Genomic DNA, 14,509 nt, shown 5'->3' on the forward strand with positions numbered 1-14,509 from the left:
GGTTGAGAAAGATAGTGAGTCAGGGTGCAGGAAGATAGTGAGTCAGGGTTGAGAAAGATAGTGAGTCAGGGTTGAGAAAGATAGTGAGTCAGGGTTCAGGAAGATAGTGAGGCAGGGTTCAGGAAGATAGTGAGTCAGGGTGCAGAAAGATAGTGAGTCAGGGTTCAGGAAGATAGTGAGTCAGGGTGCAGAAAGATAGTGAGTCAGGGATGAGAAAGATAGTGAGTCAGGGTTGAGAAAGATAGTGAGTCAGGGTTCAGGAAGATAGTGAGTCAGGGTTCAGGAAGATAGTGAGTCAGGGTTCAGGAAGATAGTGAGTCAGGGTGCAGAAAGATAGTGAGTCAGGGTTCAGGAAGATAGTGAGTCAGGGTTCAGGAAGATAGTGAGTCAAGGTTCAGAAAGATAGTGAGTCAGGGTTGAGAAAGATAGTGAGTCAGGGTTCAGGAAGATAGTGAGTCAGGGTTCAGGAAGATAGTGAGTCAGGGTGCAGAAAGATAGTGAGTCAGGGTTCAGGAAGACAGTGAGTCAGGGTGCAGAAAGATAGTGAGTCAGGGATGAGAAAGATAGTGAGTCAGGGTTCAGGAAGATAGTGAGTCAGGGTGCAGAAAGATAGTAAGTCAGGGTTCAGAAAGATAGTGAGTCAGGGTTCAGGAAGATAGTGAGTCAGGGTTCAGGAAGATAGTGAGTCAGGGTTCAGGAAGATAGTGAGTCAGGGTTCAGGAAGATAGTGAGTCAGGGTGCAAGAAGATAGTGAGTCAGGGTGCAGGAAGATAGTGAGTCAGGGTTGAGAAAGATAGTGAGTCAGGGTGCAGGAAGATAGTGAGTCAGGGTTGAGAAAGATAGTGAGTCAGGGTTGAGAAAGATAGTGAGTCAGGGTTCAGAAAGATAGTGAGTCAGGGTTCAGGAAGATAGTGAGTCAGGGTTCAGGAAGACAGTGAGTCAGGGTTCAGGAAGATAGTGAGTCAGGGTTCAGGAAGATAGTGAGTCAGGGTGCAGGAAGATAGTGAGTCAGGGTTGAGAAAGATAGTGAGTCAGGGTGCAGGAAGATAGTGAGTCAGGGTTGAGAAAGATAGTGAGTCAGGGTTGAGAAAGATAGTGAGTCAGGGTTCAGGAAGATAGTGAGGCAGGGTTCAGGAAGATAGTGAGTCAGGGTGCAGAAAGATAGTGAGTCAGGGTGCAGAAAGATAGTGAGTCAGGGTGCAGAAAGATACTGAGTCAGGGTTCAGGAAGATAGTGAGTCAGGGTTCAGGAACATAGTGAGTCAGGGTGCAGAAAGATAGTGAGTCAGGGTTCAGAAAGATAGTGAGTCAGGGTTCAGGAAGATAGTGAGTCAGGGTTCAGGAAGATAGTGAGTCAGGGTTCAGGAAGATAGTGAGTCAGGGTTCAGGAAGATAGTGAGTCAGGGTGCAGGAAGATAGTGAGTCAGGGTTGAGAAAGATAGTGAGTCAGGGTGCAGGAAGATAGTGAGTCAGGGTTGAGAAAGATAGTGAGTCAGGGTTGAGAAAGATAGTGAGTCAGGGTTCAGGAAGATAGTGAGGCAGGGTTCAGGAAGATAGTGAGTCAGGGTGCAGAAAGATAGTGAGTCAGGGTTCAGGAAGATAGTGAGTCAGGGTGCAGAAAGATAGTGAGTCAGGGATGAGAAAGATAGTGAGTCAGGGTTGAGAAAGATAGTGAGTCAGGGTTCAGGAAGATAGTGAGTCAGGGTTCAGGAAGATAGTGAGTCAGGGTTCAGGAAGATAGTGAGTCAGGGTGCAGAAAGATAGTGAGTCAGGGTTCAGGAAGATAGTGAGTCAGGGTTCAGGAAGATAGTGAGTCAAGGTTCAGAAAGATAGTGAGTCAGGGTTGAGAAAGATAGTGAGTCAGGGTTCAGGAAGATAGTGAGTCAGGGTTCAGGAAGATAGTGAGTCAGGGTGCAGAAAGATAGTGAGTCAGGGTTCAGGAAGACAGTGAGTCAGGGTGCAGAAAGATAGTGAGTCAGGGATGAGAAAGATAGTGAGTCAGGGTTCAGGAAGATAGTGAGTCAGGGTGCAGAAAGATAGTAAGTCAGGGTTCAGAAAGATAGTGAGTCAGGGTTCAGGAAGATAGTGAGTCAGGGTTCAGGAAGATAGTGAGTCAGGGTTCAGGAAGATAGTGAGTCAGGGTTCAGGAAGATAGTGAGTCAGGGTGCAAGAAGATAGTGAGTCAGGGTGCAGGAAGATAGTGAGTCAGGGTTGAGAAAGATAGTGAGTCAGGGTGCAGGAAGATAGTGAGTCAGGGTTGAGAAAGATAGTGAGTCAGGGTTCAGGAAGATAGTGAGTCAGGGTTGAGAAAGATAGTGAGTCAGGGTTCAGAAAGATAGTGAGTCAGGGTTCAGGATGATAGTGAGTCAGGGTTCAGGAAGATAGTGAGTTAGGGTTCAGGAAGATAGTGAGTCTGGGTTGAGAAAGATAGTGAGTCAGGGTTGAGAAAGATAGTGAGTCAGGGTTCAGGAAGATAGTGAGTCAGGGTTCAGGAAGATAGTGAATCAGGGTTCAGGAAGATAGTGAGTCAGGGTTGAGAAATACAGTGAGTCAGGGTTGAGAAAGATAGTGAGTCAGGGTTGAGAAAGATAGTGAGACTGGGTGCAGAAAGATAGTGAGTCAGGGTTCAGGAAGATAGTGAGTCAGGGTGCAGAAAGATAGTGAGTCAGGGTTCAGGAAGATAGTGAGTCAGGGTTCAGGAAGATAGTGAGCCAGGGTTCAGGAAGATAGTGAGTCAGGGTTGAAAGATAGTGAGTCAGGGTTGAGAAAGATAGTGAGTCAAGGTTCAGAAAGATAGTGAGTCAGGGTTCAGAAAGATAGTGAGTCAGGGTGCAGAAAGATAGTGAGTCAGGGTTGAGAAAGATAGTGAGTCAAGGTTCAGAAAGATAGTGAGTCAGGGTTCAGGAAGATAGTGAGTCATGGTGCAGAAAGATAGTGAGTCAGGGTGCAGAAAGATAGTGAGTCAAGGTTCAGAAAGATAGTGAGTCAGGGTTGAGAAAGATAGTAAGTCAAGGTTCAGAAAGATAGTGAGTCAGGGTTCAGAAAGATAGTGAGTCAGGGTGCAGAAAGATAATGAGTCAGGGTGCAGAAAGATATTGAGTCAAGGTTCAGAAAGATAGTGAGTCAGGGTGCAGAAAGGTAGTGAGTCAAGGTTCAGAAAGATAGTGAGTCATGGTTCAGGAAGATAGTGAGTCAAGGTTCAGAAAGATAGTGAGTCAGGGTGCAGAAAGATAGTGAGTCAAGGTTCAGAAAGATAGTGATTCAGGGTGCAGAAAGATAGTGAGTCAGGGTTCAGGAAGATAATGAGTCAGGGTTCAGGAAGATAGTGAGTCAGTGTTCAGGAAGATAGTGAGTCAGGGTTGAGAAAGATAGTGAGTCAGGGTTGAGAAAGATAGTGAGTCAAGGTTCAGAAAGATAGTGAGTCAGGGTTGAGAAAGATAGTGAGTCAGGGTGCAGAAAGATAGTGAGTCAGGGTTGAGAAAGATAGTGAGTCAAGGTTCAGAAAGATAGTGAGTCATAATTCAGGAAGATAGTGAGTCATGGTGCAGAAAGATAGTGAGTCAGGGTGCAGAAAGATAGTGAGTCAAGGTTCAGAAAGATAGTGAGGCAGGGTTCAGGAAGATAGTGAGTCAGGGTGCAGAAAGATAGTGAGTCAGGGTTCAGGAAGATAGTGAGTCAGGGTGCAGAAAGATAGTGAGTCAGGGTTGAGAAAGATAGTGAGTCAGGGTTCAGGAAGATAGTGAGTCAGGGTTCAGGAAGATAGTGAGTCAGGGTTCAGGAAGATAGTGAGTCAGGGTGCAGAAAGATAGTGAGTCAGGGTTCAGGAAGATAGTGAGTCAGGGTTCAGGAAGATAGTGAGTCAAGGTTCAGAAAGATAGTGAGTCAGGGTTCAGGAAGATAGTGAGTCAGGGTGCAGAAAGATAGTGAGTCAAGGTTCAGAAAGATAGTGAGTCAGGGTTGAGAAAGATAGTAAGTCAAGGTTCAGAAAGATAGTGAGTCAGGGTTCAGAAAGATAGTGAGTCTGGGTGCAGAAAGATAGTGAGTCAGGGTGCAGAAAGATAGTGAGTCAAGGTTCAGAAAGATAGTGAGTCAGGGTGCAGAAAGATAGTGAGTCAGGGTTCAGGAAGATAGTGAGTCAGGCTCCAATAAGTCTCACACGGACTCAAGCATCATAACAACTCCTGTGAAAATCCCAGTAAGCTCACCGAAAATATTTCGGGAATCATTAAAAATAATTAATGTCACCTTCCCCGACCCATGACGTGTGTGTGGGGGGGGGGGGGTTATCTGTAGAGATACTGACAGACGGGGCCGGGAGCTAAAGTACCTACGAAGATCAAACGCAAAATTTATGACTATATTATACAAGTCGTACCGCAAATATATATATATATATATATATATATATATATATATATATATATATATATATATATATATATATATATATATATATATGTCGTACCTAGTAGCCAGAACTCACTTCTCAGCCTACTATTCAAGGCCCGATTTGCCTAATAAGCCAAGTTTTCCTGAATTAATATATTTACTATAATTTTTTTCTTATGAAATGATAAAGCAACCCTTTTCTCTATGTATGAGGTCAATTTTTTTTTATTGGAGTTAAAATTAACGTAGATATATGACCGAACCTAACCAACCCTACCTAACCTAACCTAACCTATATTTATAGGTAAGGTTAGGTTAGGTAGCCAAAAAAAGCTAGGTTAGGTTAGGTTAGGTAGGTTAGGTAGACGAAAAAACATTAATTCATGAAAACTTGGCTTATTAGGCAAATCGGGCCTTGAATAGTAGGCTGAGAAGTGCGTTCTGGCTATTAGGTACGACATATATATATATATATATATATATATATATATATATATATGTTGTTGAATATGACCGAAAAGGTAAGATTAATAATTCTAACCCGAATTTTCTCAATATTTCTTATGTTTTTCTTCACTGTCGGTGGTAATAAAAATAACAATTCTCCAAAATTAATTTTTTAATTGTCTGACGCCTGAACGCGTTTCGTAATTCGTGTTACATTTTCAAAGACTTAATTTACACACCAATTCTTCGTATTCATTTGAATACGAAGAATTCCATTTGGGGAATTCCCACTTGGGGACTTCCATTTCAAATGGAAGTCCCCAAGTGGGTATCTTCTACGTACTTATACTCTACTGGATGAGGTGACATGGTACAAAAGTTTTGGGTGAGGTGACGAACACAAGACAGAAACACGAAACAATGGGTATAAATTGGATAAGTGAACATATGAATGGGAGTAACTGCAGAAGGCCTATTGGCCCATACTTCCTCTGGCTACTTCCATATTGGTTCGGGGGTCTTGAAGTGGGTAGAATGTTGTTGTGCATTAATTGGCTGTTGATTGCTGGTGTTGACTTTTTGATGTGTAGTACTTCGCTGATGTCAAGCCGCCTGCTATCGCTGTACCTATCGATGATTTCTGTGTTGTTTGTTAAGATTTCTCTGGTTATGGTTTGGTTGTAAGAAGAGATTATATGTTCCTTGAAGGAGCCCTGTTGCTTATGCATTGTTAATCGCCTGAAAAGAGGCGTTGTTGTCCTGCCTATATACTGAGTTCCTTGGAGCTTACAGTCCCCAAGTGGGCATTTGAAGGCATAGACGACGTTGGTCTCCTTTAAGGCGTTCTGCTTGGTGTCTGGAGAGTTTTTCATGAGTAGGTTGGCCGTTTTTTTTGTTTTTTTTTAATAAATTGTCAATTGTCTTTTCTGATTTTTGTCTGTAGGGATAACGTTCCTATCAACAATATTTTTCAGGGCCCTTTCCTCTGTTTTATGAACCGTCGAAAAGAAGTTCCTGTAAAATAGTCTAATAGGGGGTAAAGGTGTTGTGTTGGTTGACTCTTCAGAGGTTGCATGGCGTTTCACCTTTATATTTATGATATTTATGATGTATAAATTTATGAAATTTATGAATATATATATATATATATATATATATATATATATATATATATATATATATATATATATATATATATATATATATATATATATATATATTTGAACGAATTTAACGAACAAAACGAGCCTTGTGGCATACAACCATACCACGACTGGCAGTGATATGAGGACAAGGAACTGGGATACGAGGATAGTGTGCTTGGATATGAGGACAAGACGCTGGGATATGAAGGCAATGAGTTGGGATGTGAAGACAAGGAGCTGGGATACGAGGATAATGTGCTATGATATAAAGCCAATGAGCTGGGATATGAGGACAAGGAACTAGGATATGAAAACAATGAGCTAGGATATGAGGACAAGGAGCTGGGATATGAAGACACGGAACTGAGATACGAGGATAATGTGCTGGGATATGAGGACAAGGTGAGGGAACGTTGCCAACCACTCTATACCAATCACAAACGTCGTTACATCGTAAAGATAATCCGATTGGACACTATAAAAACAACGCACTGGAGACCTTTTCCTTTTTTCTTGTTTTTTGTTTTGTTTTTGTGCGAGCCTTTTTTTGCGTGTGTGGCTGGTCCGCAGGGACGTTATGGGAGCCTTGTACATTATGTCCTATATAGCCGGTACCTGTGGGTGAACGGCGATGACGAAGTCTGTGTAGCTCATGTGAGAGTTGTCTTAAACTTAACCTACACGTTGAGCATTTAGATATTTTGTTTGGCAGGATATCTTATGTGGATATCAAATGTTTTAGGATGTCTTGTGTGGATATCAAATGTTTTAGAATATTTTATAAGGATGTCAAATGTTTAGCAGGATATCTTATGTGAGGCTGAGCCTGTCTATCGTGCTGAGTGTCTCCTCACAAGACGCCGTGTCCAATCTCCCCAGACACGGGCCTCGGCGGCCGGGCTCCAAGGCCTCCCCCGGCACCATGGACAACGACACGGCCGCTCTCCAGCTGCAGGTGTTGTCGCAGTTCCCCAACCTCACGCTCGAGGACGTGATGAAGATCCTCTTCTTCATGGAGAGCAACGTGACGGTGGGCAGCGTCACCCTTACCAACGTTACCTTCGCCAACGCCACGCAGCATTACTGCCAGTTTAGTGAGTATATACGCGCCATCTTCCTTGTCTGTGTGAGACGCCTCAAGGCCGGGCTCTACCTATATTAAGTTTCGCTTCTCCTGGCAATCTATCGCTTGACTATCTTCTTTCCCACGTTCCCCTCCTTCTCTCTCTCTCTCTCTCTCTCTCTCTCTCTCTCTCTCTCTCTCTCTCCCCACACACACACACAGTGATGTCTTTAAGCATTTAACCTGCAAGTTTGTAGTGTAATTCACGGATAATTTGTGGCGTTCCTCTGCCAGTTGCATCTTGAGCACTGTGTCCTGCGCTGCCATCACTCAAGCAACTATACTGCCACATGTACACAACACGCCGACACGAATAAAAGTTACCATTACGTGTAGTCTCAACAACACATTTTAATTAGTAAGCCAAACAGGTCCTTGCTCTTATTCTTAAGATAAACAGCTTTCTCAAGTGTTGTTCAGTCGGGGGCAAGGTGCATTTTGTCTCCGCTTACATGGCGCTCGCGGGGGATGGGGGGGGGGGGTGTGATGGGGCAGGGGGGTGGGGGGTTGGGGTTGATTGGGTAGGGGGGTGGGGAGAGGGGGTTGATGGGGCAGTGGGGGGGGGGATGAAGGGATGATCATAGGACTATCGTTACAGCTTACCGTAATGGAAACTTATCACCTGAAGGATTCATGCATTAATGTTCCATTTATTTTATGCGTTCAATTCGCCCTCTATTTGATTTTCCCGAATTTTCCAGACCAAGTATTTATGAATGACCTGTTCACGAAGACTATCTGCTTAATGCCACTATGATTAGTCTCGGAAATAATCACTATATCCATATGCGTTTGTTCATGGGTTGAACTACGTGACGAGAGAGAGACAGAGAGAGAGAGAGAGCCCACCTATGACTTTCTAAATACTGTATCATTATAACATGCCTTCTATGTCTATTGTGTTGTCCCTTGGTATCTTCTACGTCGTTATCCTGTCTCCCATGTCCCTTCTCTCCTCCGACAAGAGAGGTGATGTCTCTCAGTTGGTCGTCATATCAGAGACCACACAGCCCCGAAGAAGGTGCTATATTTCTGAATATATCGCATCTTTATTAATTGCCTTTCTGGGTGAGGGATACCAGTCGGAGATGCATATTCGAGGGTTGGTCTTATGTACGTTGTATACGGTGGTCTGATGGCCTCATTTTATTGGCTTTTAAAGACTATCCGAATATTTGCAAGTTTTACGTACGTAATAAAGTCATTTTCTTAATGTATATGACTTGTGTCAGGTTTGGAGAAATACATTATCCAAAATCTTTATTTTTCATTGATTCCAGAAGCTGTCTCTGTGATATATACTTAGAGTACTGTTTCTCTTGCTCATTACTTTGAATTTATCAGGGTTGAACTCTACCAACCATGCGTGTGGTCGTCTCTGAGGTGGGTTATGAGTCTCCATATATCGCGCAGTTGTCTTCTGTTCAAATTATTCTCATCCTCACTTGGGCTGGATGGTAGAGCGACGGTCTCGCTTCATGCTGGTCGGCGTTCAATCCCCGACCATCCAAGTGGTTGGGCACCATTCCTTCCCCCCCCCCCCATCCAGAGTCCTTATCCTGACCCCTTCCCAATGGTATATAGTCGTAATGGCTTGGCGCTTTCCCCTGATAATTCCCTCCCTCCTTTCCCTACTCTCATCAACTTTGAATCAGTGATAAATACGGACGTGAATGATCTAATTTTCCCTGGAAAGTGGATGACATATATTTGGAATAGAAGAGATACCAGAACAAATCTCTGCTATTTCCCCTCTTACAGTTGCCATCTGTTTCCTCCCCGGGAGGTATCCCTCCTCGCCCTTTCTATAGCACCATTCCATTAACATCAGCTTGGTTTTCAAGGTCGCACACGAACGTTTCATTGGTGGTCGGGGTTGATCTCCGGTGTTGAGGCTGTCATGTGGCCATAGAACAAATGATCAATACTGATTAGGTATGATTTTTCCGTCGTTGAACCCATATGCTTGGAGACGGATCATCATTGTCATCAACGGTCCACGCAGTGTGCTTGTTAGCGGCATCAGTCTGAGGCTCAGTGGCTTCCCTCTTCTTCATATGCATCTATGGACTACTTTAGCCGCTTACGGTATGTCTGGCAGTTCACTATTATGGTGTGAAGAATGAAAGAGAGTGCTACGAAGGGTTTGATCAATACTTCAGCTGCCGCTTTCAATGTCAATTGTGAGGTTTCGTATGACTACACATTCTTCAGTTGCTCCAGTTGCTTCCCCACTCCCTCGCCCTCAGGCCACTTTGACTTGTCCGTACACCGTCGGCCTCGCTTCAGGCAATATCGGGGTTCGATGATCCAAAAGAGGGCAGGCAGCGTTCATTCCCACCGTCTCTATTCCGCCGTTGTATTCCTTTCATCTACTATTTACTCACAGTGGCTCAGCGCTTTGTCTTCATTCCTGCCTTTGCTTTCCTCACCTTCCCTCTTGTTACTCATGTATCACACTGGTTACTCACTCGGTGAGTCAACTGCTCCCGCGTCGCCTCTCAGAGTGCTGTCTCCTCTAAAAGTGTTCCCCTTATTCTTCCAGTCAGTATTTTACACTCACACCTTTGTTATATTCCTTGTGTGTGTGTGTACTCACCTATTTGTACTCACCTATTTGTGCTTGCGGGGGTTGAGCTCTGGCTCTTTGGTCCCGCCTCTCAACCGTCAATCAACTGGTGTACAGATTCCTGAGCCTATTGGGCTCTATCATATCTACATTTGAAACTGTGTATGGAGTCAGCCTCCACCACATCACTTCCTAATGCATTCCATTTACTAACTACTCTGACACTGAAAAAGTTCTTTCTAACGTCTCTGTGGCTCATTTGGGTACTCAGCTTCCACCTGTGTCCCCTTGTTCGCGTCCCACCAGTGTTGAATAGTTCATCCTTGTTTACCCGGTCGATTCCCCTGAGGATTTTGTAGGTTGTGATCATGTCCCCCCTTACTCTTCTGTCTTCCAGTGTCGTAAGGTGCATTTCCCGCAGCCTTTCCTCCTAACTCATGCCTCTTAGTTCCGGGACTAGTCTAGTGGCATACCTTTGGACTTTTTCCAGCTTCGTCTTGTGCTTGACAAGGTACGGGCTCCATGCTGGGGCCGCATACTCCAGGATTGGTCTTACATATGTGGTGTACAAGATTCTGAATGATTCCTTACACAGGTTCCTGAACGCCGTTCTGATGTTAGCCAGCCTCGCATATGCCGCAGACGTTATTCTCTTTATGTGGGCTTCAGGAGACAGGTTTGGTGTGATATCAACTCCTAGATCTTTCTCTCTGTCTGTTTCATTAAGTACTTCATCTCCTATTCAGTATCCTGTGCCTGGCCTCCTGTTTCCACTGCCTAGTTTCATTACTTTGCATTTACTCGGGTTGAACTTCAACAGCCATTTGTTGGACCATTCACTCAGTCTATCCAGGTCATCTTGTAGCCTCCTACTATCATCCTCTGTTTCAATCCTCCTCATAATTTTTGCATCGTCGGCAAACATTGAGAGGAACGAATCTATACCCTCTGGGAGATCATTTACATATACCAGAAACAGTATAGGTCCAAGGACTGACCCCTGCGGGACTCCACTTGTGACGTCTCGCCAATCTGAGACCTCACCCCTCACACAGACTCGTTGTCTCCTGTTGCTTAGGTACTCCGCTATCCACCGGAGTACCTTCCCTCTCACTCCAGCCTGCATCTCCAACTTTCGCACTAGCCTCTTGTGTGGCACTGTATCAAAGGCTTTCTGACAATCCAAAAATATGCAGTCTGCCCACCCTTCTCTTTCTTGCCTTATTTTTGTTGCCTGGTCGTAGAATTCATGTAACCCTGTGAGGCAGGACCTGCCATCCCTGAACCCATGTTGATGCTGTGTTACAAAGTTCCTTCGCTCCAGATGCTCCACTAGTTTTTTTTCGCACAATCTTCTCCATCAGCTTGCATGGTATGCAGGTTAGGGACACTGGCCTGTAGTTCAGTACCTCCTGTCTAGCCCCTTTCTTGTATATTGGGACTACTTTAGCTGCTTTCCAAATATCTGGCAGTTCCCCTGTTGCCAGTGATTTGTTATACACTATGGAGAGTGGTAGGCACAGTTCTCTTGCTCCTTCCTTTAGAACCCAAGGGGAGATTCCATCTGGGCCTATAGCCTTCGTCACGTCCAACTTTAGTAAACACTTCCTTACTTCCCCGCTGGTAATCTCAAACTCTTCCAGTGGTTCCTGGTTAGCTATTCCCTCACTTACCTCTGGAATTTCTCCTTGCTCTAAGGTGAAGATCTCCTGGAATTTCTTATTCAATTCCTCACACACTTCCTTGTCATTTGTAGTGAATCCTTCCGCTCCCTATCCTTAATCTCATAACCTGTTCCTTTACTGTTGTTTTTCTCCTAATGTGGCTATGCAACAATTTAGGCTGAGTCTTTGCCTTGCTTGCGATGTCATTTTCGTATTGTCTTTCTGCCTCTCTTCTCATCCTGACATATTCATTCCTGGCATTCTGGTATCTTTCTCTGCTCTCCAGTGTCCTGTTATTCCTATAGTTTCTCCATGCCCTTTAACTTTGCTGCTTAGCTAGCCTACATCTCTGATTAAACCATGGGTTTCTCATCTTCATTTCTCTGTTTTCCTTTTGGACTGGGACAAACTTGTTTGCTGCGTCCTTGCACTTCTGCGTGATGTAATCCATCATATCTTGGGCCGTCTTTCCCCTGAGCTCTGTTTCCCATGCTATATCTGTTAGGAATTTTCTACATTAGGAAAATATCGTTCTACGTTAGGAAATATCTACATTTGAAACTGTGTATGGAGTCAGCCTCCACCACATCACTGCCTAATGCATTCCATCCGTTAACTACTCTGACACTGAAAAAGTTCCTTCTAACGTCTCTGTGGCTCATGTGGGTACTCAGTTTCCACCTGTGTCCCCTTGTTCGCGTCCCACCAGTGTTGAATAGTTTATCCTTGTTTACCCGGTCGATTCCTCTGAGGATTTTGTAGGTTGTGATCATGTCTCCCCTTACTCTTCTGTCTTCCAGTGTCGTAAGGTGCATTTCCCGCAGCCTTTCCTCGTAACTCATGCCTCTTAGTTCTGGGACTAGTCTAGTGGCATACCTTTGGACTTTTTCCAGCTTCGTCTTGTGCTTGACAAGGTACGGGCTCCATGCTGGGGCCGCATACTCCGCATGTGTGTGTGTGTGTGTTTACTGGTTGTGTTTTTGCGGGGGTTGAGCTTTGCTCTTTCGGCCCGCCTCTCAACTGTCAATCAACTGTTTACTAACTACTCTTTTTTTTTTTCTCCACACCACACACACACACCCCAGGAAGCAGCCCGTGACAGCTGACTAACTCCCAGGTACCTATTTACTGCTAGGTAACAGGGGCACTTACGGTGAAAGAAACTTTGCCCATTTGTTTCTGCCTCGTGCGGGAATCGAACCCGCGCCACAGAATTACGAGTCCTGCGCGCTATCCACCAGGCTACGAGGCCCCTGTGTGTGTGTGTGTGTGTGTGTGTGTGTGTGTGTGTGTGTGTGTGTGTGTGTGTGTGTGTGTGTGTGTGTGTGTGTGTGTGAGTGTGTGAGAGTGTGTGTGTGTGTGTGTGGGTCCCCCCCCCCCACAATAACACTGACGCTGCTCTGCCCATGACAGACTTCCGCGAGCGGTACAAGTGGGTGCACTTCCGCCTGGCGGTGTGCATCGCGGTGACCGGCGTCCTCACCAACCTGCTGACGGTGAGCACGCTGACCCGCCGCACCATGACCACCCCGACCAACCTCCTCCTGCTGGGGCTGGCGGTGGCCGACCTGCTGGTCGAGGTCGAGTACATTCCCTACGCCACCTCCACCCTGGTGGGCGGCGACCAGCTCATGCAGGCCAAGGAACACGCCCTCTATGTCCTCATCCACGCCCACCTCTCCCACGTCTGCCATACGGTTCGTAACCAGGTAACGAGCTCGTTAGGGGCTCCCAAAACATTACCAGGTTCAATATACCTTCAGGGAAATGTAGGGAATAACAGCGGGTGGCGCTGTCAGCCCGCACGTTCAATGCCTCTTGCTACAGCCTCTCTCTAAAAAAAATATTGCATAAAGCGCCCTAATGGGCTGTTAGAGTGAATTGTTAAGGCACACGCTAGTTCCACAAATTCGTGTAATGAGGCACATATGACCACACTAAGTCTAAACGTAGTTACACATAAGCCTTAATTAACTTTAAAGACATGAGTGTATGATATGATACAATATGATATATGATACAATATATGATATATGATACAATATATATGATACAATATATGATATATGATACAATGGCATCAGAAGAGCAGACACATAAGTCTAGTGCCTTAAGCACCTACAAGAGTGATTAGCGTGGCTAGAAGCCCCAATTAACGCCTTGTACCCCACCTATGTTAAAAAAAATCCCCAGTGAACTCCAAGAAATTGAAATAAGTTCATTTAGGTACAAATACACACACAGTAATTAGCTCAAGCTATTCTCACCTGTGTGTATGTATTAATAGAAATAATAGCTCCAAGCTCCAAGATTCTCTGCAAGAACAACTTTGTCACAAACAATTCTTTAGAACGACTTATTCACAAGAATATATAATATTTAACTTTTATATTATACAATGAACCTTATAGATATATTATATGACAAATTATTAAAAATAATTAAATACAGTATTAATTAAATACACGGATAAATAAAGTAGCTTTAAAGTCAAAAGGGAAAAACCTTTTTTTGGTCCTAAATCATCAAATGTGACAAATTATACAGCAACAAAAGTATTCATAAACAGATGTATTCACAGAAGTTAAGTATATAAATAACATGTACCAGGATATGAACTAATCAATTTGTATGATGGACACACTTGATGATGGAGACTTTAGAAAGATGAAGTGAGAGCATGATGAATTCTCTGACAGGTGACTTAGAGAGATATACCCTTAGGTAATTAGGCTGGCCACGTTGCACCTGTGGGTACCTGGGGGTAGGGAAAGGAACTATCAGGAGAAAGCGGCAAGCCGTTAGACTATATAGCACAGGGAAGGGAGTCAGGATAAGGATTTGGGATGGGACGCGGGAAGGGAATGGTGTCCAACCATTTGGACGGTCATGGGATTGAACGCCGACCTGCATGAAGCGAGGAGGTAGTTAACCATGTTGCACCAATGGCGTGGTTTGTGTTGCAGAAGCTTGCAGCAGCTGAAGTGTGTGTGTGTGTTTCAGATCGCCATCTGGTTGACGGTGACGCTGGCGGTGTGGCGGTGGGTGGCGGTGTGCCGCCCACACTCGGCGCCCACCCTCTGCACCATGGTGTACGCCCGCAGGGTGCTGCTGGCCGTCTACCTCGCCTGCCCCGCCCTCGCCACGCCCACCTTCCTCATGTACACCGTTAA

At 44.8% G+C, this 14,509-nt stretch overlaps 1 protein-coding gene across 1 annotated transcript in view; it reads left to right on the forward strand.

Annotated features, from left to right (window-relative positions):
• Positions 1-14,509, forward strand: part of LOC123747860 (G-protein coupled receptor dmsr-1) — a 73,087-nt gene that overhangs the window by 43,180 nt on the left and 15,398 nt on the right. The window contains exons 2-4 of the mRNA XM_069321709.1: positions 6,860-7,074; positions 12,750-13,033; positions 14,340-14,509. The exon at positions 14,340-14,509 is cut by the window's right edge and continues 85 nt beyond it. Coding sequence (XP_069177810.1) covers positions 6,903-7,074; positions 12,750-13,033; positions 14,340-14,509 — 626 coding nt within the window. The 5' untranslated portion in view covers positions 6,860-6,902. The remainder of the gene's footprint in view (positions 1-6,859; positions 7,075-12,749; positions 13,034-14,339) is intronic.

This window comes from Procambarus clarkii, chromosome 10 (assembly GCF_040958095.1).
Source record: "Procambarus clarkii isolate CNS0578487 chromosome 10, FALCON_Pclarkii_2.0, whole genome shotgun sequence".
Classification (NCBI taxonomy): domain Eukaryota; kingdom Metazoa; phylum Arthropoda; class Malacostraca; order Decapoda; family Cambaridae; genus Procambarus; species Procambarus clarkii.